The sequence below is a fragment of the Melospiza melodia genome, chromosome 6, assembly GCF_035770615.1.
Source record: "Melospiza melodia melodia isolate bMelMel2 chromosome 6, bMelMel2.pri, whole genome shotgun sequence".
Taxonomy (NCBI): domain Eukaryota; kingdom Metazoa; phylum Chordata; class Aves; order Passeriformes; family Passerellidae; genus Melospiza; species Melospiza melodia.
In genome coordinates, this window is record NC_086199.1 from 53,657,148 (window position 1) to 53,682,327 (window position 25,180).

The following is a 25,180-nucleotide window of genomic DNA, read 5'->3' on the forward strand; positions in this document are numbered from 1 at the left end:
CTAAAGTTGTGGAAACAGAAGTGGAAGTCCTGTGCGTGAGGCACAATAGACAGACAGATGGACAGGGGGACAGGGGACAGCCTCCTCACTGAGGGACCCTCCAGAGTCGCCCCATGGGCTGTGGCGTGCAAAGGGAACTGAGAGCGCGGGGCCTCCAACATCCTCCTACTCCTCCTGACAGAGGACACAAAATGGAGACAAATGGTCAAGCAAACGAGTAAATGAGAAAAGATGGGCAGACAGTCCATGCAAAGAGATTACATAAACACACAACTGTGCAACAACATGCCCTGTGATCTTTGGCACTGCTCTCCCTGCAGGAGAGATGCTGTGTCCTCCATGGCCAGCAGCCCCTGCCACTAGCTGGAGTTTCTGCCATCAGTGTTGCACCCCTGGCAGGTATTCAACACCCAGGTGATCCTAAAGCACCGAGGCTGAGGTTAATCCATGCACCCCAATTTACAGCCTTCCTGCTTCTCCCAACATCACTTTGGGGCAGGACAAGGCACTTCTCCCAGGCATCAGCCTCACCTCCAGTGCTCCCCAGCAGGCCTCAAGCTGTGCTGCCAGCCCCTGGCAAAGTGAGGCTTTCAGAGATGCCCTTTTTAAACACAAACAGCACCAAGCAGCTCAGGTACAGGAGACTCGGCCAGGGAGCGGGAGCTGTTTACAGCAGGGCCCCATCACGAGTGGACAGAATGTCCTGGAGACGCAGATGATGCCCCTGCAGGCTCCAGCACTTCCCTCCCTCCCTCCCCACCAGCTCGTGTCCCCAGAGGTGCTGGAGGGAGCCCTGGCCTCCACTGTGCTGCTCCGCAGGGATATTTTTCCTGGGTGGCGTGCCGAGTGTGGCCTTCCCAAGTGTGCAGGATTAGCTCTCGCCCTGTCCCCTGCCACCTCCGTGCCCCTCTGGGAAGGTGAAACCTTTAAAGTGAATGGAAAAACAAAAAAAACGAAAAAAAAGAAAAAAAAAAGAGAAAGGTTGGGAAAAGAACCATCTTGGCAGAGCGGTGGGCACCCCAATTGTTTAAAAAATTTGGTGTGCGGTAAAACCATCCTGGCTGGGAAAAAGCAGGGCTGAGGAAATGGGAGAAAGGTTTTCCCTTGGGATCAGCTACAAAGAGGAGTTGGCGTTCAGGCTGGGAGTACACCTTTTTAAAGGACAGCACGGCAGCTTCGTGCCAGTGACAGCAATAATAATAATAATAATAATAATAATAATAATAATAATAATAATAATAATAATAATAATAATGATAGCAAACAGCGAGGCACTGGTGCTGCTCCACTCTGCTCCCCTCCCTGGCGCCCCCGTAAAATAATACAAAGTCTCCTTGCATTTCTCTCCCTGATGTCTGTGTGTGGCCTTAGCCCCATTCATCATTTGGCTCCCAGTGCAGAACTTGCTCCATTTTTAAAATTATGCATGATCCACTGAAGAGACAATTTGGGTTTCCCCCACTTCTGCCTTGCCCTTGAAGAAAGCGAGCCCTTGTCTCATTTGCATTAAAACCCTGCTCTCTATAAGCTAAGCAAAGGGGAAGGACTTGAAGCCTATGGGATGGCTTTAGGGCTCTGCCCCTTGCTTTTGGCTCTCTCCCTCTTTCTCATTCTCTCTCGTGCTTTGATCTCTGCTTAACAACAGTAACGTCACAGAGACTACACCAGGAGAGTTTTGTTGGAAGTTAGAAAGTTTTTCAGCCTCCAGAGGGCTGTAGCGGCAGTAGCAGAAGCAGCATCCAAGGGACTCCTGGAAGGGGAAGAGAGAGAGAGCGAGCGAGCGACTGACTCAGTCCTGCTGCAGAGAACTGACTCGAGGCGACGAAGGCAGACATGGAACATCAGCTGCTGTGCTGCGAGGTGGAGACCATCCGACGAGCCTACCTGGATGCCAGCCTCCTCAATGACAGGGTGCTGCAGACAATGCTCAAGGCGGAGGAGACCTGCTCGCCCTCCGTCTCCTACTTCAAGTGCGTGCAGAAAGAAATCTTGCCATATATGAGGAAAATAGTTGCCACTTGGATGCTGGAGGTTTGTATCTTTCGGCGACTTTTTTTTCCTTGCAACCTCCGGCCACCGAAACGAATTAAGCCGGGGGAGCCGCTGCCCCATCTCTCGGCCCCCCTGCCTTTCCCCCGGGATCGCTTTCCCGGCTCGGCACACGTTGCCTGCCCTCGGAGACGCCCGCGTGGAGCGAGGGGACGCGGCCCGAGGTGGCGGCGGCCGCCGGCTCCGCGTCCCCGCTGCGGCCGCCGGGTCCCGGCGCTGAGAGGCGGCGGATGAGCCCCCCCCGATCCCTGCCCGGTGCCCCCGGGGCTCGGGGGGTGCCCGGCGCCTTTCCCGGCCGTCGGGGCTCGGCGGAGCCGGGGCAGAGCCGGCTCGGGGCTCCCCGGGCCCGGCGGGGAGCGGCTGCGGCCCGGCCGCCGAACCCCCGGCCGCGCTGCCGGCCCCTGCTGCCAGCCCGTGTTTTCTGGGGGATTTTTATTTTAAATTAATATCCTTGTACACGTATGCAAGCGGCTGCCCGTGCCAGTATTATGCGCCATCTTTGTTCTTTTATTTGCAAAGCAAAAAGTGTTTATTAATCGGGAGAAAAACGAAGAAAGTCCCGGGGAGCAAAGCCAAGGGTGTGTGTGTGTGTGTGTGGCGGGGGGAGCGGGGGAAGGGGCCGGGGGAGGAAGGTCGGGGGCCGGGGGACCCCGCTGGGGCTGCGGGCAGGGGGACCGGCCCGAGGGGCTCCGGCCTTTCTGGGGGGAGCTGCAGGGTGAAAGTTTCTTTGTTCAGCGTGAAGACAGGCTGGAGCTGCGGTCACCCCTCAAAGGCACGCTTGTGCTGCGGCAGCAAGCGGCAAGGTCGCCTGGGAAAACACAGTTGGAAAGGGCCCGGTCCCTGGCGAGACACGTCTGGGGGGGGTCCCAGAGGGAGCCCCAGGAGCTGGGCTACATTTTCATGCCTTTTCGGAAGCCGTGGGTGCCCGCGATGTATTTTTAATTAATTTTTGAAACCGCAGCGCCCTGCCTTGCTCTGGGAAATGTCGCGCCCGGCTGTGCTGCAGGGCGAGAGAGGGAGGCGGTGGATTTCACTTCGGGGGATCCTCCTGGAGCCCCCCAGCAGCACCAGAGGCACGGGGCTCGGTAAAGGACCCCTGCCGCTTCATTTTCAGCCTTTTTTGAGAGGTCGAATAATTTTTTAAATATTTTTAAATATTTTTTGAAAAGATGACGTCTGGGGAAATGAGGCTGGACGCCACCTTTGTGTCTCGACCGGAGGGGAATCGGCAGCACAACGGCAAATTAGATGAAAAAATAAAAGCCAAATAAATAAACCCGGGGCCGAGCCCGGCTCTGCACCCCGTTACCGACCACGGGGGTTAGCATTTTCCTCCGCTTTCCGTCTTCTTCCCTTTTTAAAAATTTGTTCTTAGGGGCTGAAAAACTGGGCACAGACCTCTTCTTCGATTACCCTCCTCCCCTTTTGCCATGAATCGCCTGCGGGTTTCTAACGCAACATTTCCCCCCACTTTGTCACTCGTGACTTTCGTTTTCTTTGATGCCTCTGCTTTTCCCATATTTATCCATTTTCCCCCAATTGCGTTTCCTCCTCGTCTCCTTCAACCTTGCCCTTCAAAGCCTGGGGGTGAGGGAGGAGGGAGGGCGAGAGCAGCGGGACAAGCCTGTCTTTCGCCTCAATTAAATTATTCTTCAACGATCTCTCCCCTTCTTGCAGGTTTGCGAGGAGCAGAAGTGCGAAGAGGAAGTTTTCCCCTTGGCTATGAATTATTTGGACAGATTTTTGTCTTTCGAACCCCTCAAGAAAAGCCGATTGCAATTGCTCGGAGCTACCTGCATGTTTGTGGCTTCAAAAATGAAGGAAACTATTCCTCTGACCGCAGAAAAACTGTGCATTTATACAGATAACTCCATTAGACCCGACGAATTACTGGTAATTTCACGTTCAGTCGCTTCAGGAATAAAAAAAAAAAAATCGATGCAAAAAATTTAAGAAAAATATAAAAAAAAAAAAAAGCAGGGGAAAATGACGGCAACGCCGCACGTTGGGAAGCGGCGGGCGGGAGCTGCGGATGCGGCGCGGGCCGGGATGGGGCCGGGATGGGATCGGGAGCGGGAGCGGCACCGGCGGCCGGCCCGGCGCTGGGCGGCCCGCGGGCTCCCCCTGGCGGCCGCGGCGGGCGCTGCCCCGGCGCGGGGGGACCCGGTGCCGCTCCCGGCCCGGCGCGGCCGCTGCTGCTGCTGCCGAGCCCCGGCACCACCGTGTGCGAGCGGCTCTAACCACGCTCCCCCCACCCCACCCCCTGCTCCTTCCGCTTCTCTCCTTCCCCCTTCCCGTCCCTCTCTCTTCTCTTTGCAGCAAATGGAGCTGCTGCTGGTGAATAAGCTGAAATGGAATCTGGCCGCAATGACCCCCCACGATTTCATTGAACATTTCCTCACTAAAATGCCTCTGGCAGAGGACACCAAGCAGATCATCCGTAAACATGCTCAGACTTTTGTGGCTCTGTGCGCTACAGGTATGAGCCCTGCACGTTGCGCAAAGCGCGTTGCTCCCCGACACCATGCGCCCACCCCCTGGCTTGTAAAGCTTCCCATAGCTGTTGGTCTCAGAGCTGCGGGGAGGTAGTTTAAGCCCCGATTATTGCCCCTTGTTTGCAGAAGGTGGATTACTTTGCCAGAGGTAAGTTTTTTTTTATTTTCAGAAGATATTTCGCTTCTGAGTTGGAGTTTTGTGTGGATGTCAGGGAGGGGGACCCCCCATCACTGTCTGTAGCTCAGCACGGTGTGATTTCATGATTTCATGATTTCCTTGCCTCCCCACACCGGGTTTATGTGGGTGCTGCAAAAGGCTCACTGCCTGTGCAGGGAATCCCTCCCTGTGTGGATTCATTCTCTAGGATGAGGCAGAGGGAGATTTTGCCTGTGAATGGCACTGCGTGGAGGTTTTAAACCTTCCTCTTCAAGCTGCCTCTTCCCCCCTCCCTTCCCTCCTCGGTGGCCGGTGGATTGGAGGAGGGCCACGCGGCACGGAGGCTTTTCCTGGCACAGGACCGAGCCGCTGCCATCTGCACCCTCGTGACCACGTGCTGTGCTGGAGCCATGAGCAGGGCCAGCCTCCAAAGACGCCCAGGAGCCGTGGTATCCACGCTCCAAAACCTCGGCGGGACGGACGCGCGCGGCCGGTGGCACCCGCTAGTGCCGTCTGGCTTGTTCTCCAGAGGTTGGATTTGGTGTGAAAAAAGTGGAAGGAAGATGGCAGGAGCTCAGAAGGAACAAAAAAAAAAAACCCACAAAGTTAAAAAAAAAAAAAAAAAGTTTTATTTCACAGAACCAGCCCCGCTGCGAGGCCTTAAAGGTAGAACGACCAAGCCATAAAAGAGAAGTTTATAAACAGTGGCGTTGCTCTTCATCTTGGGCCTAAAATCAGCGTAAGGGGCAGCTCATAGGTGAGGTTGCCTGGAGTAATGCTTGGTGCTGGAAGCGCCACAACCTTCAAACCACCAGCAGGAACGTTTTGGGAAAGTCCAGTGTTGTCCCTCCATGCCAGGTTCTGCCAGATCCGAGGCTGCTGCGACTCTGGAGGCATGATTTGCTAAGTTTGGAGCTAAAAAGAACGGCCACCCGGGCTCCCCTTTGGATGTGGGGATGTTTAACCTAGGTTGTTGTGTTGGCAATGACAGGGATGAAAGCAAGAGTAGTTCAAAGGTTGGAGACTTGCTAAGAGTCCAGTACTTTGATCTACTGTCGGTGTTGTTATGTTTCTTTTAGGAAGCACATCCAGAGCCTTTATTTAACACTGCTGCACACCACAGCTGGAGAATGGATCAGTAAATGAGAACCATGTTCTGGGAGTTTTACTGAGCTTTTAAAAAAACCAGTGCTGAGCTCACCAGTTGGGGCCCTCTGCAGCTCCCTACTGGAGCTGGGAATATTGCCTGGGGAAGGAGCACTCAGGAGGGCTGCCACTAGGCTCTGTGTTTTTATTGTTATTTTTGGATGTCAGGGCTTTCTCTACCTTTTTGCTTTTCTCATGACTTCTTTGTTGGCTAGTGAAGATCACATGTGGCTTAAGCAGCATCTGGACTTTGCTTTGCTGTTGCTGGGTCGTGCTGCATTTCCCCTTGCCAAAACGAACCTAGATGGACTGCAAATGCCTTGTGCTGCCTGGATGCTGTGGGGCCTGATCCAAAGTCCACTGGGGACACTGACAGCTCGCTTAAGTGGCCTCAGGGGCAAGTGCAGTCTCTCCTCTGCCTGTGTCCTCTTCTGTAAAGGAGGTTCTCCTGTGAAGACGCTGCAAAATAATGCTTGCTTAGAAAACAAACCCTTGGCCAGTTGGCTTACCAAGGTGAAGCCTGTGGAAGAGTTTGTAGATGAGTGTGTATGTGTTTGCTCCAGAAAAAGAATGTTACACTGCAAGGTGAAGTTGAGGGGAATTCCTCCTAGGCTCCCCCTCCAGTTGTCTGGTTAGTAGAAGCAGAAGTGGATTTGTTCGATTTGGTTTGGTTTTGAAAAATCCATTTTCACCAAAGGATGCCTTTGTGCTGTGGTAGGTTTGGGAGAAAAAGCAAAAAAGAAAGAAAAAAAGAAAAGAGAAAAGAAAAAAAAAATTACCAGGGCTTGTTTGAAGTTAACACATAATTGAGCTTAATGAATGGGACTTTGGCATGGCAGAGCAAGGCAGGGAGAGCTCAAAAGGAAGCAGGCCTCTTTTGGCCCAAGTTAAGACCAGTGTTGAGGGAGAACTGCAGCTCTATACAAGCATAACAATGAATAGCAACAAATATTGGAGCTTCAGCATTTCATTATGTTCCTCTGGTTATCAAAACATACCAGGCTCATTATTATTATTATTATTATTATTATTATTATTATTATTATTATTATTATTATTATTATTATTATTATTATTATTATTATTGCTGTTATTATTGCTATTGCTTTGGTCCTCTCCAAAGGAGAAAGAAAGATCCCCCTTTGAAATGAGCACGTTACAATTCTCCCATTCTCTGGCCTTTATAAAATTGGAAGTCTCAAGGTATGTGACCAGTTGGAACCTGTTGCATCTTGCAGCAAGTGATTTATGTTCACAGTTTTGATTTGCCTCAATGAAAAGATTTTCATTCATAGCCCCCAGCTCTCCAGACGGATGGAATTGCTGCTCCATTTAAAAAGGAAAAGGGGTGACTCGCCTTGTTAGGAATTTTTTTTTAAAGCGCTGCAGCGCCTATATGCCTGCTTTGTCCTCCCTTCAGGGTGGCTGGCATTCTTCTCTCTCCTCCCCCTCCTCTCTCTCTCCCTCTCTCTCTTTTTAACAACGCTGAAGTTGTTTATTCTTTTTGGATGAAGTCTCAGATAGGCTACTGGGGATGTGTGCTTCAATTGATGGGGCCCCCTACCCCATTGTGGCTGTGTCAGGTCTAATTCATCTCACCGAAGCCCCCTTGTTCCTGAGTGCTCAATAGCGCAAGATGAGGCGATGGAGGCTGACAATGATGCCACACTCTTCACTTGGGGGCATCCAATTACAGGCGAGAGGGGCCCCCTGATTAATATGCTGAAATTAGTGGCCTCTGCCACAAATAATTCCTTGTTGAGTTGCAACAAAAAGGCAGTCCATGCTGCTTGTCTGGAGTGGTTATAGGGACAGACACAAACTGGTCATTTAAACTTCATTATCACTTTTCCACCTTGGAAAGAATGAGGGTGTGACTACGAATTCATGTTCTTGTTTACTGCTCCATTTAAAAGAAGAACACAAATATTAATCCCAAACGTGATCCTGTCAGGACAGGCTCATTAGAGTGACACATTTTGGTCATGTCCCGTTTGTGGAGCATCGTAAACAGTGTCGGGAAGGCACTGCCACTCTACCCCTCTGAGCAACCCCATCCTGGTGGGATCCCTGCTGGGAATCCCCCATTTCCAAAGTCCACCTGCAGTTCTGTGTCACTATTTCAGTTCAGGACTGGCTTTGGAATGGCAGAGCTTTTAGGAGTTCTTTTGGGAATGACAGCAGCTTGCTAGAAGGTGGATGTGTTTACATCTGCCTGGAAACAGGCAGGTTAGGAAAAAGGGGCAAGCCAAATTTATTTTGATGTGTTTATTTTAACATAAACGAGATGACTTTAGCTGAGGCTTGCCTTTTCACTGGCAGTGCATCCCCAAAGCTTGGCCAGAATTTCGTGTATCAGTTCAGTTTTGGAGGTTTGCAGGATGCTGGGCCAAATGCCCCTTTGAAGGTGGGTATTGGTCAAGGCCGCAGTGGAGTGTCAGAGGTGTCTGAATAAACAGATTCAGAGCCAGGACTTCCATGGAGTCCTGAAGGCTTTAGTTCCACTGGTAAAACATTTACACAAAAGTTATTTTATCATAATAAAGGAGATGCATGATTTAATACTTAAACAGTTCCACTGAGCCCTCTAAGCTGTCCATTCCTTTGATTTCATTCAGGGCTTTGACAGATGGTTTATATTTTTCCAACCCAGAGGAAGTTGTGTTCTGATAAAAGCTGAAGGAATGTATCTCAGGTTCTGGTGTACATTGCAGTGTTTCCCTTTCTCCCTCACAAAACTGGACCTTGACTTGTGCCACTTGCTTCCTTTGTTCCTGATTCTCCACCAAGGTGTTCACTGCCACAGATCAAATGCATTCCTGCTTAGCAGAAAAGAGTCTTATCATTAAAATGTAGACTATTATTATTATTTAAAAAAAAAAAAAAAAACTAGAAAAACCCAAACCAAATCAAACAAACCCAAAGGCAAAACATGCTAAATGGCAGAGATAGCCCCTTAAGGGATCCTGGGAGTGGCTTTGTGGAGAGACCTACAGCAATGCAGTCTGGAAGGGGGCCCAGCCTCTTGTCAGCATGGTGTCACATCAGAATGTAACTGATTGTCCGCCAATTCTTGGGACCCCCGTCACTTAGTTATGCCACATTTACATTAAATCCCTGTTGCCAGGATGGATGGCAGCCACTGACAAGAGACTAGGTTGAGACAAAGCATTTTTAAGATGAAACCTTAATTTAAATATGGATTATCTGCCTCCTGACAGGGTTAAGCAGTCTTTCTCTTTTCTTTCTTTTTGTTGATGTTGTTGTTCATTAAAGCAATATTCCTTTGCGTGTTAGAGCAAAAGTTTCTGCATTAAAGGGGCCCAGGACTCGTTGTTAGAGTGCACCTTGGGTCTGACCATGCAAAACACTGCAGGATGTGAACAGGTTTTCTCAGATGTGCAGTGCCATTGACCCCCCATGGCATTATTCACAGGAGCAAAGCATTTAAACCTGGACAAATGGGGGCCCTGCTTATGATAAAAGTGCCTCCGAGTGATGAATGGCCTCCCAGGCCCAGTGCTAGGAAGGGCCACTCTCTGCAGAGCAGTTGCTCATGTGGATAAGTGTTTGCAGGTTTGGACCTGTAAGAGTTTTACAGCAGGAGGCACCTTTCTGCTCACCATTCTCACTGCCTTTTTGGATGCAATAGTTGGCAGCTGAAAGCCATGCTGGTACAAAGAGTGTATGTGTATGGACAGGCTTTTCCTAAAGCAATCATTTCAGTCTTCTTTTTTTTCTCTCTTTTTTTTTTTTCTTTTTTTTTTTTTTTTGTTTCTCTCCTTTCTTCATACAGATATTAAATTTATTTCAAACCCACCCTCCATGATCGCAGCTGGCAGCGTGGTAGCAGCTGTGCAAGGCCTGCATCTGGGGAACACTAACACTTTCCTCTCCTATCAATGCCTCACACATTTCCTATCACAAGTTATCAAATGTGACCCGGTAAGTGACTCTTCCTCTCGGTTGATCTCCTGCATTAAGGGTTTTTTAAGAATGAATGCCTGCTTGCTGCATGGGAGCTAATCTGACAGTAAATCTTGGGAGAGGTCAAGCCTCAGAGTGGGGGTTCTCAATGTGTTCTCTTGCTTGTTTGGCTGTTGTGATGCCCACTGTGATAATCTGTGATGCCCAGTTGTTAATGGCACATCCAGCTCTGGTGTTTGGGACAGGAGGAAGCCCTGCCCCAATTTAGGATGTGTTTGGCTGGGAGTAATTAAACCAGAAGCCCCTGTAAAACAAAACTTGGGGAATAAGACCAGGAAACAGTTTGCTGAGACCTCGTGGTAACTCTGACCTTATCTTTGACCATTCTTGAGGCCTTTTATTGTGCCAAGTGGTGTGAAAAAGCTCTTCTTAAAAGAGTTCTAATGATCTAATTTGGTTTATTACGTGCTGGACCTTCACAGTAGCTGGTATTGAATTCCTTTTTGGAATGAGTGCTTGTCCCACGACTTTCTGACAAGGTAGATGGTCCTCACAGGACCCTTCATTTTGCTCTGCAGCTTCCAGGAGATGCACATCAGTAACTAGTGAGCAATAAACCTTTCATGAGTGAATGGGCCAGGAAGGGAGCCTACAAGGAAGACCTAAAGTCAATGATCCATGTCATAATGGTGTGTGAAGTTGGGGCAGAGTTGAGCTTTGTTTTGTAACAATGTGGAAGACCAATAAATGGATGCTTTAAAAAGGTTCTTGTGAGGTCTCCAAGAGCTGGACAATGAGTCAAATAAAGACAACTCTGTGGTTAGGAGCAGAATCTTGGAGATGCTGTTAAATTATTTTACATGTTAATAATTTAAATGCATAGAAAAATGTCCCAGTCCATCCACTGCAAAACTGGGTTTCTGTAATTGGGCTTTGTTGATGGGATTGAGCAATTTCATTGCAATTAATTATTCTCAAATGAATATTTTACTTTATATAGACTGTGTGAAACAATTGTTGTAAATGCAGTATCTCAGCTTGTAATTTTATGTTATCACCTGAACGGTGCCTCAGTATTGAGCACGTTCTTTTTGCCACTTACCTCACTGCAGCTGAAGTAATGCAGTGTGGAAGTGTTAAATGCCCTAAGCACCTGAAATGCTGAATTCTCTAAGAAATGCTGAACTAATGGGCTGCTCAGTTTGGTACGCACGCACGTGTGGTGCTTTTAGTCAGTTTGTGAACAATGCAGATAATTCCAGTGTGTGGTTGGCCTCTGTCCAGGGTGAGATGTTTGAAGCAGGTACTGAGGGAAAATGCTTGCTGTCTGTCCAGGCAGCATCTTGATTCAAGCAAGATGATTTAACCATTCCTGATACTGGGCACTGAAGTGGATTCTCTCACATCATGCAGAACAACTGCCTGTCCTTATGTGACTTGACTTAGTTAATGACAGAGCTCTTGAAAAAGAAAACAAAGTTGCTTTAGGAAGAAAAGAGGATTTTAAAAAATTATTTAATTTTAATTGTCCTGAGTCATTGCAAGGCCGCAATCTGAACTGGACTTGGTTGACAGCTTGAAAAGGGAGTACCTCCCCTCCAGCTTCCAGTGTTAAATATATTCAAGTGTTAGGTAGAAATAAGGATTTTTGTATGGATTGCTACAGAAAATTAGCATCACAAAGTTCTGTATATGCACAGGTATATTGTTGTGTTTGGAATGGAATAAGGGAACAACAACTTCCACTGCAGCTGTTCTGGGAGAGGAATCTGCTTGGTTTTGTACAGAGCACGATTCCCCTGCAGGGAGACTTTCCCAAAATACCTGTCTGTGTGACCCATGGTATCAAATTCCATTCCTGCTATCCCATTTCACTAGGATTTGTATGGAACCAGTGATGGTCCCCCTTGTCAGGGAACAGGTTTTATGTTGGATAGTCTTGGAATGTTAAGAGCAGGGCTGGTGTTCCCCCTGATGATCTGTTAGCTGGAGCACAGGTCTGTTGGATTTCAGGTTACATAATTACACTTTTTTACCTTCAGTCTCAAAGAGAGCTGAATCTAAAATAAAATGAATAAATGAATATCACCTGATTGGAATTCCTTTATGGTTCATGTTTATGTGTTGGTAGGAGTCCAATTTCCCATTTTGCCTTTGATCAGGGGTAATTAGAAGTCAGATAATCACAATTAGAAGTCTTGGGCTGTCTTCCATCATTCTATTCTTGACCCCATCACCCAAACAGATGGAATTTTACCTGACATTCATTTCCAGGCCAGAAATTTGCTGAACTAGATTAGATTGGGTCTCCATGCTGTCTGTTCGTGCACTGGAATTTGCCTCCTGCCTGCCCCTTCTCAGAGGCACCTTCAGACATGTGCTTGTTATCCACAATGGGTCAGGCAGGAACAAAGGATTTCCAGGCAGTTCCTTTTTTGTTGTTGTTTGTTTCCTTTACTGTGTGACCCTGGAGCCTGATCATGTCCACTGTGTCTTAAAGGTATTTGACCACATCAGTTAAGCTAGCAAGTTCTTTTTTTCTTTTTTTTTTTTTTTTTTCTTTTTTTTTTTTTTCTTTTTTTTTTTTTTTTTTTTTTACTGAGGAGCTTAATTAATCCAGGAAGGGTTTATGACCTTGAACAAACTGTGGGCATTGAAAATTTGGGTAGTGAAGCAGAAAAGTTGTTGGGAGAAGTTATCAGAGTAATGCACAAGTTTTGTATTTGCTTTTCAGTGTTGGGAAGTACTGAGAATGAAAACAGCTTTGGTGAGGTCGTTCACAGTGAATTTTATGTTTTGCAGTTGTTTTTTGCTAGCTCTAATGCATTCCTACAGGCAAACTATTTATCTAATAGCCATGTTAATAAGACATGGACAAAATGCCTTAAAGAGTAAAAAAAAAGTTTTCATTCAACTGTAACTTATGGCAGTCTGTTCATAATATATTGTAAAGATTGTTTTTAAAAAAAACCAGTTACAGCGTGCTGCACTCTGAGAATTTTAAATGAAAAAAAATCTCTGGACAAAAAGTACCTTTAAATTACATAGTCCTATGTAATTATTCATAACTGGACTCCAGAGGGAGAAGAATAGGTATTTATAGAAATTCTTTTGAATGGTTTTAGTTTTCAGAGCTCAAACACGATATATGCAAATGGTCAGGACTAAAAAAAATCCCCACAAAGTTCCCATCAAAACTCACCATGAAATGTACTACCACCTGAAAAAAAAACCCTAAAACAAAACCCAAGACGATTCATTCTGCTCTGAAAAGTTAAAATGCTTTCAGTTTGGGCCACTGAATGTGCTAAAAGAGAATTATCCCCAGAGGTGGCTTTGTAAAGCCAGGATCACCTAAAGCTGGTGTGGACTCTTTTACTGTGCCTGTGGTCCAAGGGGGAGCCTTACAGTCAGGATTGATCCATCATATCTGGAGGAGGGCTGGGTGCAGGGACTTCATAGAGACCTTATTGTGGAGGCCAGAGGTATGCAGGAGCCAAAGGCATGATGATGACTTTAGGATATGAGGCGTTTCTTTTTGTCATTTAAAACGCTGTGTGTCTCTGTCAAGAGGAAATATTACACTAGGCTTTAAACCAGGAAAGGTCATAGGTTATGTGTTTTCAGTGAGCTGTAACTGATGGTCTGATCTGCTTAGAGGTAGGATTAACCTCCCTCTCTCTCAGAAAGGACTTGCAGAGAATTGTTTGCTTGGGTTTCTAATCTTATTTTACCCCAAATGCCATGTGCCCTTATTGGTGGCAGAGGAGATTCTTGTGGTAGTGAAATCAGTGAAAAGCTGGTAGATCACACAAGAAGCCTCTGAATGAAGGCAGAATTGAAACTGGGAAATAAAGAAAACAGCAGGCAGGTCACCCTCTCAGGAAAACAACATTCATTCTCAGTCATGCACATCCTAACACTTTTGACGGCAATTTATCATGGAAGACTGGGTTCACCGCAAGGGCTAACACATGTCATAGGTTAAATCAGAAAAGGCAATGCTGAAAGGAAACTTCAAAGTCCTTCATGCACAGAGTTCGAGATGTTGGGGGGAAAAGCTTACCGTGTTTGTTATAAAGATAAGGGTAAACAGCACACTGGATGAGTTTTGGCAAAATGCTGAGGGATTGTTTGGGCTGTTTAGGGCACCATTTCTGTGCCTCTGCAGTGGGTGTGCAGGGCTCCACAGCCTGCAGGAAGCTGTGCAGGTTGAGCTAAAAGGCCTTCTCCAATTCTGCTGGCTGGGAATCTGATATCTCTCCTCATGGTGTGGCATAATGCCTGGGGGAAGTTGCCTTTCCCCACCACAGACAGGACCTTCCTTAGTTCTTTGCAGTTTTTTAATTCCCAGCGAGGCCTGTGCAGCCTCCTGAACCCTCAGGAGGAGTGTGTGCACATCCAGCTTGGAGAAGGCGCTTTGGAAGTGAGGGGGAAATGTCTCACAAGTGGAAATGAGAGGAAAATGTCTCACCCTGGCTGAGATTTCCAGGTGGATGTGGTAGCTTGGATGGGCTATGTAGTGCATGGTTAGGGAGGCGCTTTGTGGTGCTCCTGAGAGACCTCTCCCTTTTGGGGTCTGGCAGTCCAGTCCAATCTCTGGAGATGCTTTCAGGGTTAGGAGTTTATCAGCTGCCCACAGCTGGACATTGCAGCAGCTGGCAGGCAATCTCAACATATAAATGGCATTTCTGTCATTGGAATTTAGCCCTGGGAGGAAAGTCAGTGTTGGTGAGCATCGCTTCTAGCAAACTCCACTGCTGAAGGGTTCCTGGGGTAAAAGCAGAAATCACAGTTGTGAGCAGGGGGCTTGTAGAGAGCTGTAAACAGCACAGGCAGAGAAGCAGCAGTGCAAGGTACAATCCGCAAAAAAACAGGCTTGCTCAGCCAGTCCTTTCACTGTCAGGTGCTTCTGCTCTTCCCACCCTCCTTTCCAGCCTGCTGCTCTCCCAGATAACCTGGTGACATTTCTCTTGCTTTGTCAAGAAACCAGTATTTTACCCTGTGATCTTTCTAAAGGACTCTTGGGTCTCTCTCTCTCTTCTTTTCCCCTTTCCATTGCACCCTCCTGCAGGATTGTTTACGAGCCTGCCAAGAACAGATTGAGTCCCTCCTGGAGTCCAGTCTACGCCAGGCACAGCAGCACAACGTATCCTCAGAAACAAAGACTGTAGAGGACGAAGCAGACCTCTCCTGCACGCCTACTGATGTGCGAGACGTGAACATTTAAAGAGGACTTCCTAAATGGATTTGCTTGGCAAGAAAAGCAGACAAAGAAAGGGCATCTGAGATGGAATCAGCGTCAGGATCTCCCCCCCAGAAACCCTTTTCTCCAGGACGTTTTTATACCAGAAGGGAAAACCAGTCTTGTTATATTTTTTTCCTCGCTCTGTCTCCCTTCCATCTGTGACTTCAAACAAACAAATAAACAAAAAATACCCCAAAAACTGTCTTAAAAAAAGAAAAAATAGTATTTGCATTACCCCCAGGGGTTTGTGCTACAAAAATAGAGGATTTTATACAATAATAATCAACTAGTTTTTATATTGAAGTGTTCTTGTCTGTATGTTGTGAAAATAGGCATTAACACACAAAATGTCTCCAGGGGAGGTATTAGATTTGATTTCTTACATATAAAACAAACCAACCAACCATTTTTAAAGTAGAAGAGGGTGTTTTTTTTTTAGATAGTAAATGAAATATTCTTTTTCTTTAAAAAGCATAGCTTTAACGCAGTTCTAGGCTTTTCTGTATCTTGCTTGCTTATGCATTTAGTCACTTTATAATTCATCTGTAAATGTTTATTTTATTTCCTTAGGTTTTTTTTTTATCCTCTTCACCTTATAAATGGTTAACGTAACCCATAAGTTAGTGTATATTAGTATGCAGCATTATTATATGTTAATCTTTTTTTTTTTTTTGTGCCTGTGGATTGCCTGTGCATTGAGGCATTTGTAGGGTTCCAGCTTAGCGTGGTTGGGAAAGGCCAATGTACTACTCATACAGGACCCTATTATAAAGAGAAACCGAAATAGTGACATAATATATTATATTTTTGTAATCTTCCTATTTTTGTAGTTACCTGTGTAAAAATGCTGTTCTGACCCCACAGATATTCAGCCTAATTATGGTCAGGTTCAATCCACAGTTCAGTCTTTTTTTTTTTTTTTTTTTTTTTTTTGTTTGTAATATTCTAAAACCATTCCATTCAAAGCACTTTCAGTCCATTAGATATAGGAAATACATTCTTTTATTGTGTGGGAATTTTTTTTTTGTTTGTTTGTTATTTTTAATGGAATGGTTTGGAAATATATAAAGTGCTTGTTGGCAAACTTGGAATTGCAAAGCAAGTGCATTTAACTATGGTGTTAGAGGAGAGGTGATTCTTTTTTTCCGAAGGTTGTGTTCCAGTGAGAGAAAATTGCATTCACAAATTGCCAGGATATCTTCCTTTCCTTTTCTATAGAAAAGTTTGGAGTTTAGAATCCTTTGGTGCCAACTCATCTTTATAAATTAGGGGCCTTAAAGGTTCACATATAGGACACATAGTTTTAAGGATTATCACTAGATGTTTTTACAACTGAAGGTTTTTAAACACTAAAATATATAATTTATAGTTAAGGCTAAAAAGAATATTTATTGCAGAGGATGTTCGTAAGGCCAGTATGATTTGTAAATTAATGCAATTGCCCCTTTTGAAAAAGAAAATCTTTCTACCCTTGATGTTGCAGTTTTAACCCAGCTTATTAAAGCAAAAAAAAAGGACACGCTTCAAAGAACAAACCCAAAACCAGGCAGTCTATTTGGCCCCTTCCTATACATTTTCAAAAGCAGTCTAACCATGAAAAACGCCATAGTTAATAGATATGAAAATTGGAGTACTTGAAAGAAGTTTTTATTCCAGAATATGCCCCATTTTTGGTTGGTTTTTTTTTTTTTAATTTAGCTACAAATAGAAAATTTGCACATCTTGGCTATGTATCTTTTTATTATTATTTTAGAAAGTAGCTGAAGGGACGTGGACATAGCTGTTGAAGTTGATGCTCGAGGAGAATGTGATGGTGAGATGTATGTGAGAAAACTGCCGCTAAGGTGTTGATTGTAAAAAAAAAAAAACAACAACAACAACAAAAAAGAACAAAAAAAGGAAAAAATGTAAAAAATTCAAAAGATAAAAAAAAGAGAAAAAGACAAAAGAAAAGGAGTGGATGCTCCGTTTTTATTGAGCTGCTATGGATAAATTCCCAGCATGGTTTGAAAAAAAATTAACATTGCTTTTCTGTATCTTTGTCATTGTGTTTTGCTGCTATTTTGTGGATCAGTTTTTTTTTTTTTTTTTTTTTTGTTATACAATGTCATATACTGCCATGTAATAGGTTTTAATTTTCTCATAGAAAATTATATTATTGACATCATTTTTTTGGTAGATTTTTTTATGTGATCAATTTTTACTTAATGTGATTACTGCTCTATTCCAAAAAAGGTTCCTGTTTCACAATACCTCATACTTCAGTTACCCGTGTCTAGACCAGGTTTTGATGTTCTTACAGTGCCTCGTAGTTCTACTGCAAACAGAAATGCATCAAACATTGCTCTGAATGGGTCTCTGCATTAATTTAAAAACTAGCAGACATTTCAGAAGATCAATTTATGTCAAGGGTTGGGGTTTTTTTGGTTTTTTTTTTTTGGTTTTTTTTTGTTTTTTGGTTTTTGTTATGCATTTTATAAAGCTGGATACTTTGTCTGATCTGGGGTTTATTATCATAGTAGTTTTAAGTTGTGTTACTAGCCACATTGATATATGAAAGGTGCAGTATAATATAACTCTTGTGTGCCACCTGATGTGGTTCTCCCTCAGCTAGGACACATCATTTGGTATGATAGGTTATCTTCTGGAACTCTAAGTATTTTGTGTGTTTAATCTGTTATGATATACTAGGGGGTTTTTGTTTGTTTTGGTTTTTTTTTTTTTTTAATAATTATAGCATAATGCTAATTTAAAAAAAGCCTGTAAATCTCATAAATAAGCCAGCTAACAGAGTTGTATGCTGAAGAATAATCTAGCTGTTGCCTGTATGCTGCTAAACCAAAACAGAATTAGAACTCATTTTGAGGCAAATGCAGTTAAGATCCTACATAGTGCATAAATAAGCATTGCAATGCTACTAGCAGTCGCAGGACCCAGGAGGACTGGATACATTCTGTCCAAATTTCAGGAACATTTCTTACTGCTTACCTCATAAAACACTTCTGTTTGTGGCATCTCTGTGTCCCTGAACCAAACATGATTATTGAGTTTAGTGCTTGTTGGTTTTATTATGTGTTACACTGAGTGGTAGTGTGTACTGCAAATTTTTTTTGAAATATTGTATGTACTGAAAAAGGCCAAATCCAGATAAGTGGGTTCACGTGCCAACAGAGATGCTTTATTTGTCACGTTATTATAACAATCTGTAGTAAGCAAAAGCAATTCAGATTTGTACATTTTTATATTGTACTTATTGGCATCACTGGTCTGAAATGCACATTTTCACCAACAGACCTGTAACAGACAAGTTTCCAGCAAAAAAATCTAAAGTCTAGAAATAAAATTGGTAAAACCCAACTGTTGTCGTCTTTTAATTTACATTTATCTTTAACTGCCTTGAAAATGCTGAATGGTTGTAACTCCCTGGTGCTGTGAGTAAAGCACGTGACATTTTCTAGGTTTGACACATTTGAAAAGCTGAAGACCTTTTGTTGATATTTTAGGAAACCGTGGGTGTTTCGAGCCATGGGTAGGTAACTGCCTGCCTGTCACACCAACGTGTCTTTTTAATGAAGCAAATTTTTTTTTTCCCTGCCTGAAGACTTTATTTTTTTCACATTAAAGGAAATTAGTCATAGTAAAATGCCCTTTGGTGGTTCATGTGAATAAAGGGTAAAACACAGTAGGTGTTGGATGGTACAGAGTGCTTGCTGGTATTTTCTCATCAGGGGAAGGTTTTGTGTCCCACAGGACCTTTACAGAAGACAGTTGGTTTTAAAAGCCAGTTTGTTAAGCTGCCTTCTTCTCTGTGCCTTCCCTCAGACAGCTTTTACAGCTAAGAGAATATGGAATAAACCTGAAAAACATTAAAGCCAACTAAAAGAATGTAAAAAAAGAACTGGACCCAGGACAGGAATTAGATACTAATACAAAATAAAATGAGAAAAAAAATATAATCTCTGTTCCAATACACAGTCCAAAATATCTCTTAAAATAAGGGCTGCACATTATCAATTATTACTATTACTATTACTATTACTATTACTATTACTATTACTATTACTATTACTATTACTATTACTATTACTATTATTTTCAGAGCTGAACACAGCAGAAGCAGCTTCTTTTCAGTGAAGATGGTCAAGCTTATAACCTATGTATTTGATTATTATCCTGTGAATTTTTATCCTGTAAAACATATCCTGCATTTCCTTAAAAAAATTATGCAAAAGGCCAAGTGCTTGTCCTCCCTGTCACAAATTAGAAATTTGGTATTTGCCTTCTGAGTTTCCCACTGACTAAACTTCACATTACAACTGATTCTGTGCAGCAAGTGCAGCACAGGAAATGAAAAATGAAACTGCAGAGCTAACTTCTAACGTGTTAATTGTTGTCTAGTGCAGAAAAAGCTCCTTTCAGGGCAGTTACCACTAGATGGGAAACCACCTGCATCAGAAGAATCCCAGATGAGTCTCTGTGAGCTCGGTGGTTTCCCAGTCATTTCAGCCAGAAACCTGAAGCCTGTGCAGCTTGCTGCAAAATCCCAGGTCAGGTGGGTGAAGTAAAACCAGTACAAACGGGGTCTGGTTTGTTCCTTTGAAATGGGCAGCTCCTCTGTACGGTGAGTTACACTGGGAGGCATAAAACACTGAGAGATGACCTGAACGAAACTCACAGGGACTTCAAAAACACATCAAGCAAAAGCTTAAATTGGTCTGGGCCAAAAATGATTCCTTTTTCCCAGCATAAAAAAATCCCAAAAGCCCAGAAAGAACAAAGAGCTTTCTTTTGTATGGCTGATGGCTCATCTCTCTGACCTGAAGTGTTTGAAAACCAAGTGAGGACACACTTAGGGGATCTCGACTTCTGACAAAAATCTTGTGCTGATAAAAACATTACAGTGATTCAGTGAGAAATGTAAACCTGTGTTTGGTTGAATGTGTTAAGTGCATTTTGCCATTCCCATCTCTTTTATAAATGCTGTTAAACTGACTAAGTGTTTGTGACTTAAGTAGGTTTAAGCCCACATAGTCAGCTCCGTTATTTACATTTTCCTTCTCCTGAACATCATCTCTCCTAAACTCCTAAACTTGAATGCTGGGTGAACTGTGCCAGTATTACTCACATTGCAAAGGGCAGAAAGACAAGAATGTAGCAAGAAAAACAATTTACTATAGGCTGTAAAAAATATGCATGTTCAGCTAGACTATGTTGTAGCTTATTAAAGGGAAAACTACTGTATGTTTTTGTATCAAATTGAGACATGTACAAAGAAAAACCTCCAACAGATCTCCCAAAAACCTTCCCAGTTCCATTGCTGAATTCAGGCCATTTGACAATCTTGGACCTTTTATGAACACTTAAATTCAAATGCTCTTTATTAAACAATAAACAAGAACTAGCAAATGAAAAAAAAAATTAATCCACTTGCATTCAAGCACAGCTGGCATTTTAAGTGATAGAAAACTCCAGAAGATAAAGGAGAAAGAGAAGGTTGGAGCTGTTTTTAAGAGTCACAGGAATGATCCATGCACGTGAGCTACACATGCTGAGATTCCTACAATGGGACAATGGCAGTAAAGCTGTAAATGATGGCATTTTAATGAATTTTAATGAATTCCTGTTGGCATCATTTTATGAGAAATGTATCTATGATCCCACAAATATAATTTCTCATAGTAATTGCATTGGCATGGCCAGCATAGATTCCCATGTGTCTTCTGACTGAGTCCCACACCATATTCCAATAAAGTGATGAGAAAGGGAATGCAAATTAGTCAGTGGGATTGCACTGATAATGGGACATTTGCCAGACTTCTGATTTTGTTCTTTATGGCCAAGCAGGACCAAATGCAGGAGGAAGGCAAAAGTTACCCATTTGCTTTTTGATTGTCATAAACATTTAAGAGTGAAACCAGAAACAGTTCCTTGCTGATCCTATAGCACCTGCAGAGCCCTGCCTAGACCTGTCCTCCTTTCTGCCTGTGAAGACCAGGTATTAAAAAGTCTCCTATTTCAGGGAATTCACAGATACAGATCTCCACCAGCACCAGGAATGTTGAACCAAAGGAGGAATTATCACATGCAGGGGCCAAGCTCCAAGGCAGGACCTGCCACACGGACTGGCCAGAGAAGGAATCCTCCTCTGGACCGTGTGGGGAACAGAGGTCTAGAGCTCTGAGTCGTGCTTGTAGTGTGTGCATCACAGAAAGGAAATTGCCATCCACTCGCCCTTCCCTGCTTTAGATTCTACATTGCTGAGTGGTTTTGTTTCATCCATCCCACGTGGCAGCAGCTCTGTGACACAGCTTAATTGCCCCGGTCTCCTGTGACAGCCACCACGTTTGTGGCTGGGATGTGATGGGACAGATCCTCACCCAAGGCCCACGAAAGCACCAGCAGGGCACTGTGACAGCACCCCTGAGCCAGCCCGAGGCAGTGACCTGGTGTCCTGAGCCACTCTCTGATGGCAAACTGTCTGCAACGGGCAATTGAGCTTTTTGATGTTTCATCTCTCCCCTTTATTAGATTGTATCACTCCAGATTGTTCAAATACAGGGCATTATTTTTGAACAGCTTTCTTTCCTCCCTGAACATCCACAGACCAAAGTTCTTTACATTTGGCTATTTTAAATATGAAGAGCAAAGCTTCCGCCAATGGATGCTGTTAAATTTCCAGAAGACATCATAAATTATTTACTCATTAGTAAACATTATTTCTTCTAAATGTAATACATTTATTTTGTGGGTTTGACTTAATATTTCAGTAGCCATTTCAGTCACTCACTCTGACCATTTAATTCCTTTAAAACACATCCATTACCCACATATTTTTTCGGTTTCTCTTTCCATGGAGACCCTTGGACTGCAAAGGATCAGAAGGGTTCTTCCCTTATGGATATGACTTTCCAATGTCAGGGAAAGAAGTTTCATCTGCCTTCACTTCTGCATGACAGTGCTCAACAGTGCTGCAGAGCCAGACAATGCAAAGCCTCATGTTTGTGGAGGATTTCTCTCCTTCACAAACAGCTCTCCAGACACCACAATTCAGCCCTCCCAAGGTTTTAAATCCCTCTGTAAAACTGCTCAACATGTCTTCAGGAATCTCTTTCCTCCATGTTTCCGCTGAAAGAGTATTTCAGGCAAATCACAAGGCAAGGCTCCTTGAAAAAGTGTCTCCATGCTTGCTAACACCATTTCTTTCTTTCTCATTGAGGAATAATGATGCTGGAATTTTCTGAAATTTGTCCTCCTCCTAATGCATAAGAGAGCTTAAAAGAAGACCAAGATATAAAACTGTAAAAAGCGAGGTTCTCAAAATGTGGTTCTAACAATGTACTTATGGTGAAGGAGGTTAATGCAGTCCCAAACTGTGCTCCAATCATTCTCTACCCTACTCAGGTGTTCTGGCTGTGACACATAAAATGATGCCATAATCCATGTGGGTTTAGGTTTCCAGTGTCCTTGACTACCTGCCCCACAAACAAGGTCTCCTCAAGAAGGAAATGCACTGCAGATATAACTCCTAGCTCTGCTAAGAAATGACATTCTGTTCTGTCTTGCTCTTAGTCTCAGAGTAATTTGCTTTTTAACTTGTATTTCAGAAAATGTCAAGTGCTTATTAACAATAACTTCTGTATGTGTGTGTGTTCTTAACAGAGGTAAATGGGGTCTCAAAAATTCAATGTCTGCACATACATTGCAAAAAAAAAAAAAAAACAGGCCAGTTTAGAGAACAATGTAGGCATGTGTTTTTAAACTACTGTTCGTGCAGTCTGGTCAGGGCTGTGTGACACAGTATACAGTGTTTTGTCATCCAAGGAATGTCTTTGATCAAGAGTTTATGCAAGAAGAAAAAAAAAGCCATGAAACCCTAATCCGTTCCCACAGTCCAGTAAACGTGAGCTGGACAAACAGTGGACAATAGCAGCAAAGCTTGCTGCTGGAACAATGGCTGCAACTAAAAAAATTAAAGGGTTGCTGACTCACAGTTCCTACTATCAGGAAAGATTCCACACAGTGTTGATTATTCCCCAGAATCCTGAAGATGCTGAAAGTTAAAGAGTGTTGAGCTAAAGCAGCAAAACAGGGAGTTAAAATCAGAAATGGAACAGTGACAAATGCTGAGTTGATTCTGTCTGATGCACAGTCAGGATGCAGGGACTGAATAATCAATCTCCTTTCTGCTGAACATTTTGCTAAAATAAAACTCCATGATTTTATTAGGAACAAGCATCAGTTAAACTCTATCAGACAGGAGGCCACTATTTCAGATGTCATCCTAACAAATTCTGCACAACTAGAATTGTGTAGCTTTCTAATTTTTCCAAGGCAAAAGGTTTATGCCATTTCTCATTCCTATTCAGAAATCTCCCCAAAACCAGATACACAGAATGCTGCACTAGTGCTCAATTAGTTATGGTTATAGAATAGGATAAAATAATTTAAAACATTGTGCAGCAAGCTGCTTTGGAATCAAGTTAAACAATGCCTGAGATTTTTTTACTTTTCATATATTCCATGGATTTAGGAAGTCTCCCACATTTCAGATGAGCTTAGTGACCACGTCTCCTTCCACACAGTAGTGCAGCATTTGACAAGTAGTACTACAGAATTCTAGCACCAAAAATGCTGAAAAAAATTAATTACCACACTTAGAGAATAAACACTCCAGTGATTAAGGTGAGAGCATTCCCAGTGCAATGTCAGATATTCAGCTACAAACGAACTGACTGTGCAAGCCAACAAAACAGCACACAGAGCTTTTATTATTATTTTTATTATCACCCCAGGCTAGGCTGGTCCTGCAGTTCCAAACCCTGGGACACACTGAAGTGCTTCAGCAGTGCTTTGCTCCAGCTGGCTTTTACACATCGGTCCCAGACACCACAACTTGCAACTGGGAACCTGCTGAACGCCTCTCACACCTCCCAAATCCCCTTTTTCCTTGGTGATACATCCACTTCTGTGGGAATGTGTACTGTCACAACTTTATCCATTAAAAAAACAACTCTGGCAGACTGTAAAATGAGAATCTTCATGGTTACTTGCCAAACTATGAAAGCTAAAGTTTTAAGCTGCAATTAGACCAGAAGCCATGGTTGTAAGAAGTTGCAAAGGGCACTATTCAAAAGGCACCAAGAATAGAAAGAATTTGAAAACAATACCAGAAATATTAAGTTCTTACTCTAAAGCACTGTGGGATATTAGGGTGCAGGCAGACTTTTGACAGATGGATTTCTCTTTATTCCAGTGCAGAAGTTGCATTTCCAGCCAAAGTGTAAATAAGCATTCATAAACACAGGGCAGGCTCAAACTCTCTCTTGCATCTCTTCAAAAACCAAAACCTACATAAACCTTGAAACTGATTTAGTGGCAAATTAAAACTCAAAATGTAATTTCACATTGAAATTATCACAACCTTGTTTCAGAAAAACAGATCAGGATTCAAATGAGCCAGAGTACCTCTACAGGGCTGGTTTTGAAGCAATCAATTGCATATCCAGGTTCCTTTTTTTCTGATTTATTTCACTTGTTTCTGTTGATTATAGATATTCACTCAAAGCTGGAATTTATCACCTTTAGTACAGCTGACAAGGAATGGAAAGGAAGTTGCTTAATGAAGACAGAACAAGAATTGTGCTTGGGAACTTTACCAAATGGTATTCAAAGTTTACCTCTCTGCTGCTGCCTCAAAATTCACTCTTTCTTGTACTCATCACACGTTGCAGAAAGGAAAATTATACCTCTTCTGGATTGCCATGACTTCAGCAGCTAGCAGTAATGAGCTGTGTATCCACCTTTTAATAAAATTCCATATTCCACAGGCTCAGCTGACAGATGATCACAAAGAGACAAAACAAGCTAGAACTCAGTCCAGGCAAGTCAGAAATTGGTGAGTGAAATGTTTCAAACATTCCTCCCTAACTACTGAGCTGTAAGCAGGGCTGGTGAATGAGTACAGAGATATATTCTGAAGTCTTACTTCTGCGAAATTTCAAACTTCGTGGACAATCAGCAAGCACCAAGCCACAATCTCAGTGTCCTGCTTTATTAATAACAAGTATCATAATGTACAAGGTTGCATGTTTTTCTATGTCTTTGTGACCCTAAGACAAAGACAAATTAATATTCTTGATGTAACCTGGGCTATAAATC

General features: G+C 43.5%; 1 protein-coding gene across 1 annotated transcript; it reads left to right on the forward strand.

Moving 5' to 3' along the window:
- Positions 1 to 1,552: 1,552 nt before the first annotated feature.
- CCND1 (cyclin D1) lies at positions 1,553 to 18,379 on the forward strand. Its single transcript, XM_063158185.1, has 5 exons — positions 1,553 to 2,031; positions 3,727 to 3,942; positions 4,369 to 4,528; positions 9,644 to 9,792; positions 14,849 to 18,379. Exons 1-5 carry the CDS (start codon positions 1,834 to 1,836, stop codon positions 15,002 to 15,004), a joined length of 879 nt encoding a protein of 292 aa, XP_063014255.1. The 5' UTR covers positions 1,553 to 1,833; the 3' UTR covers positions 15,005 to 18,379.
- Positions 18,380 to 25,180: the final 6,801 nt, after the last annotated feature.

Coding starts and splice junctions, on each gene's coding strand:
- CCND1 (XM_063158185.1), top strand. CDS start 1,834: ATGGAACATCAGCTGCTGTGCTGCGAGGTGGAGACCATCCGACGAGCC. Junction 2,032..3,726: donor TTGCCACTTGGATGCTGGAG/GTTTGTATCTTT, acceptor CCCTTCTTGCAG/GTTTGCGAGGAGCAGAAGTG. Junction 9,793..14,848: donor AAGTTATCAAATGTGACCCG/GTAAGTGACTCT, acceptor ACCCTCCTGCAG/GATTGTTTACGAGCCTGCCA.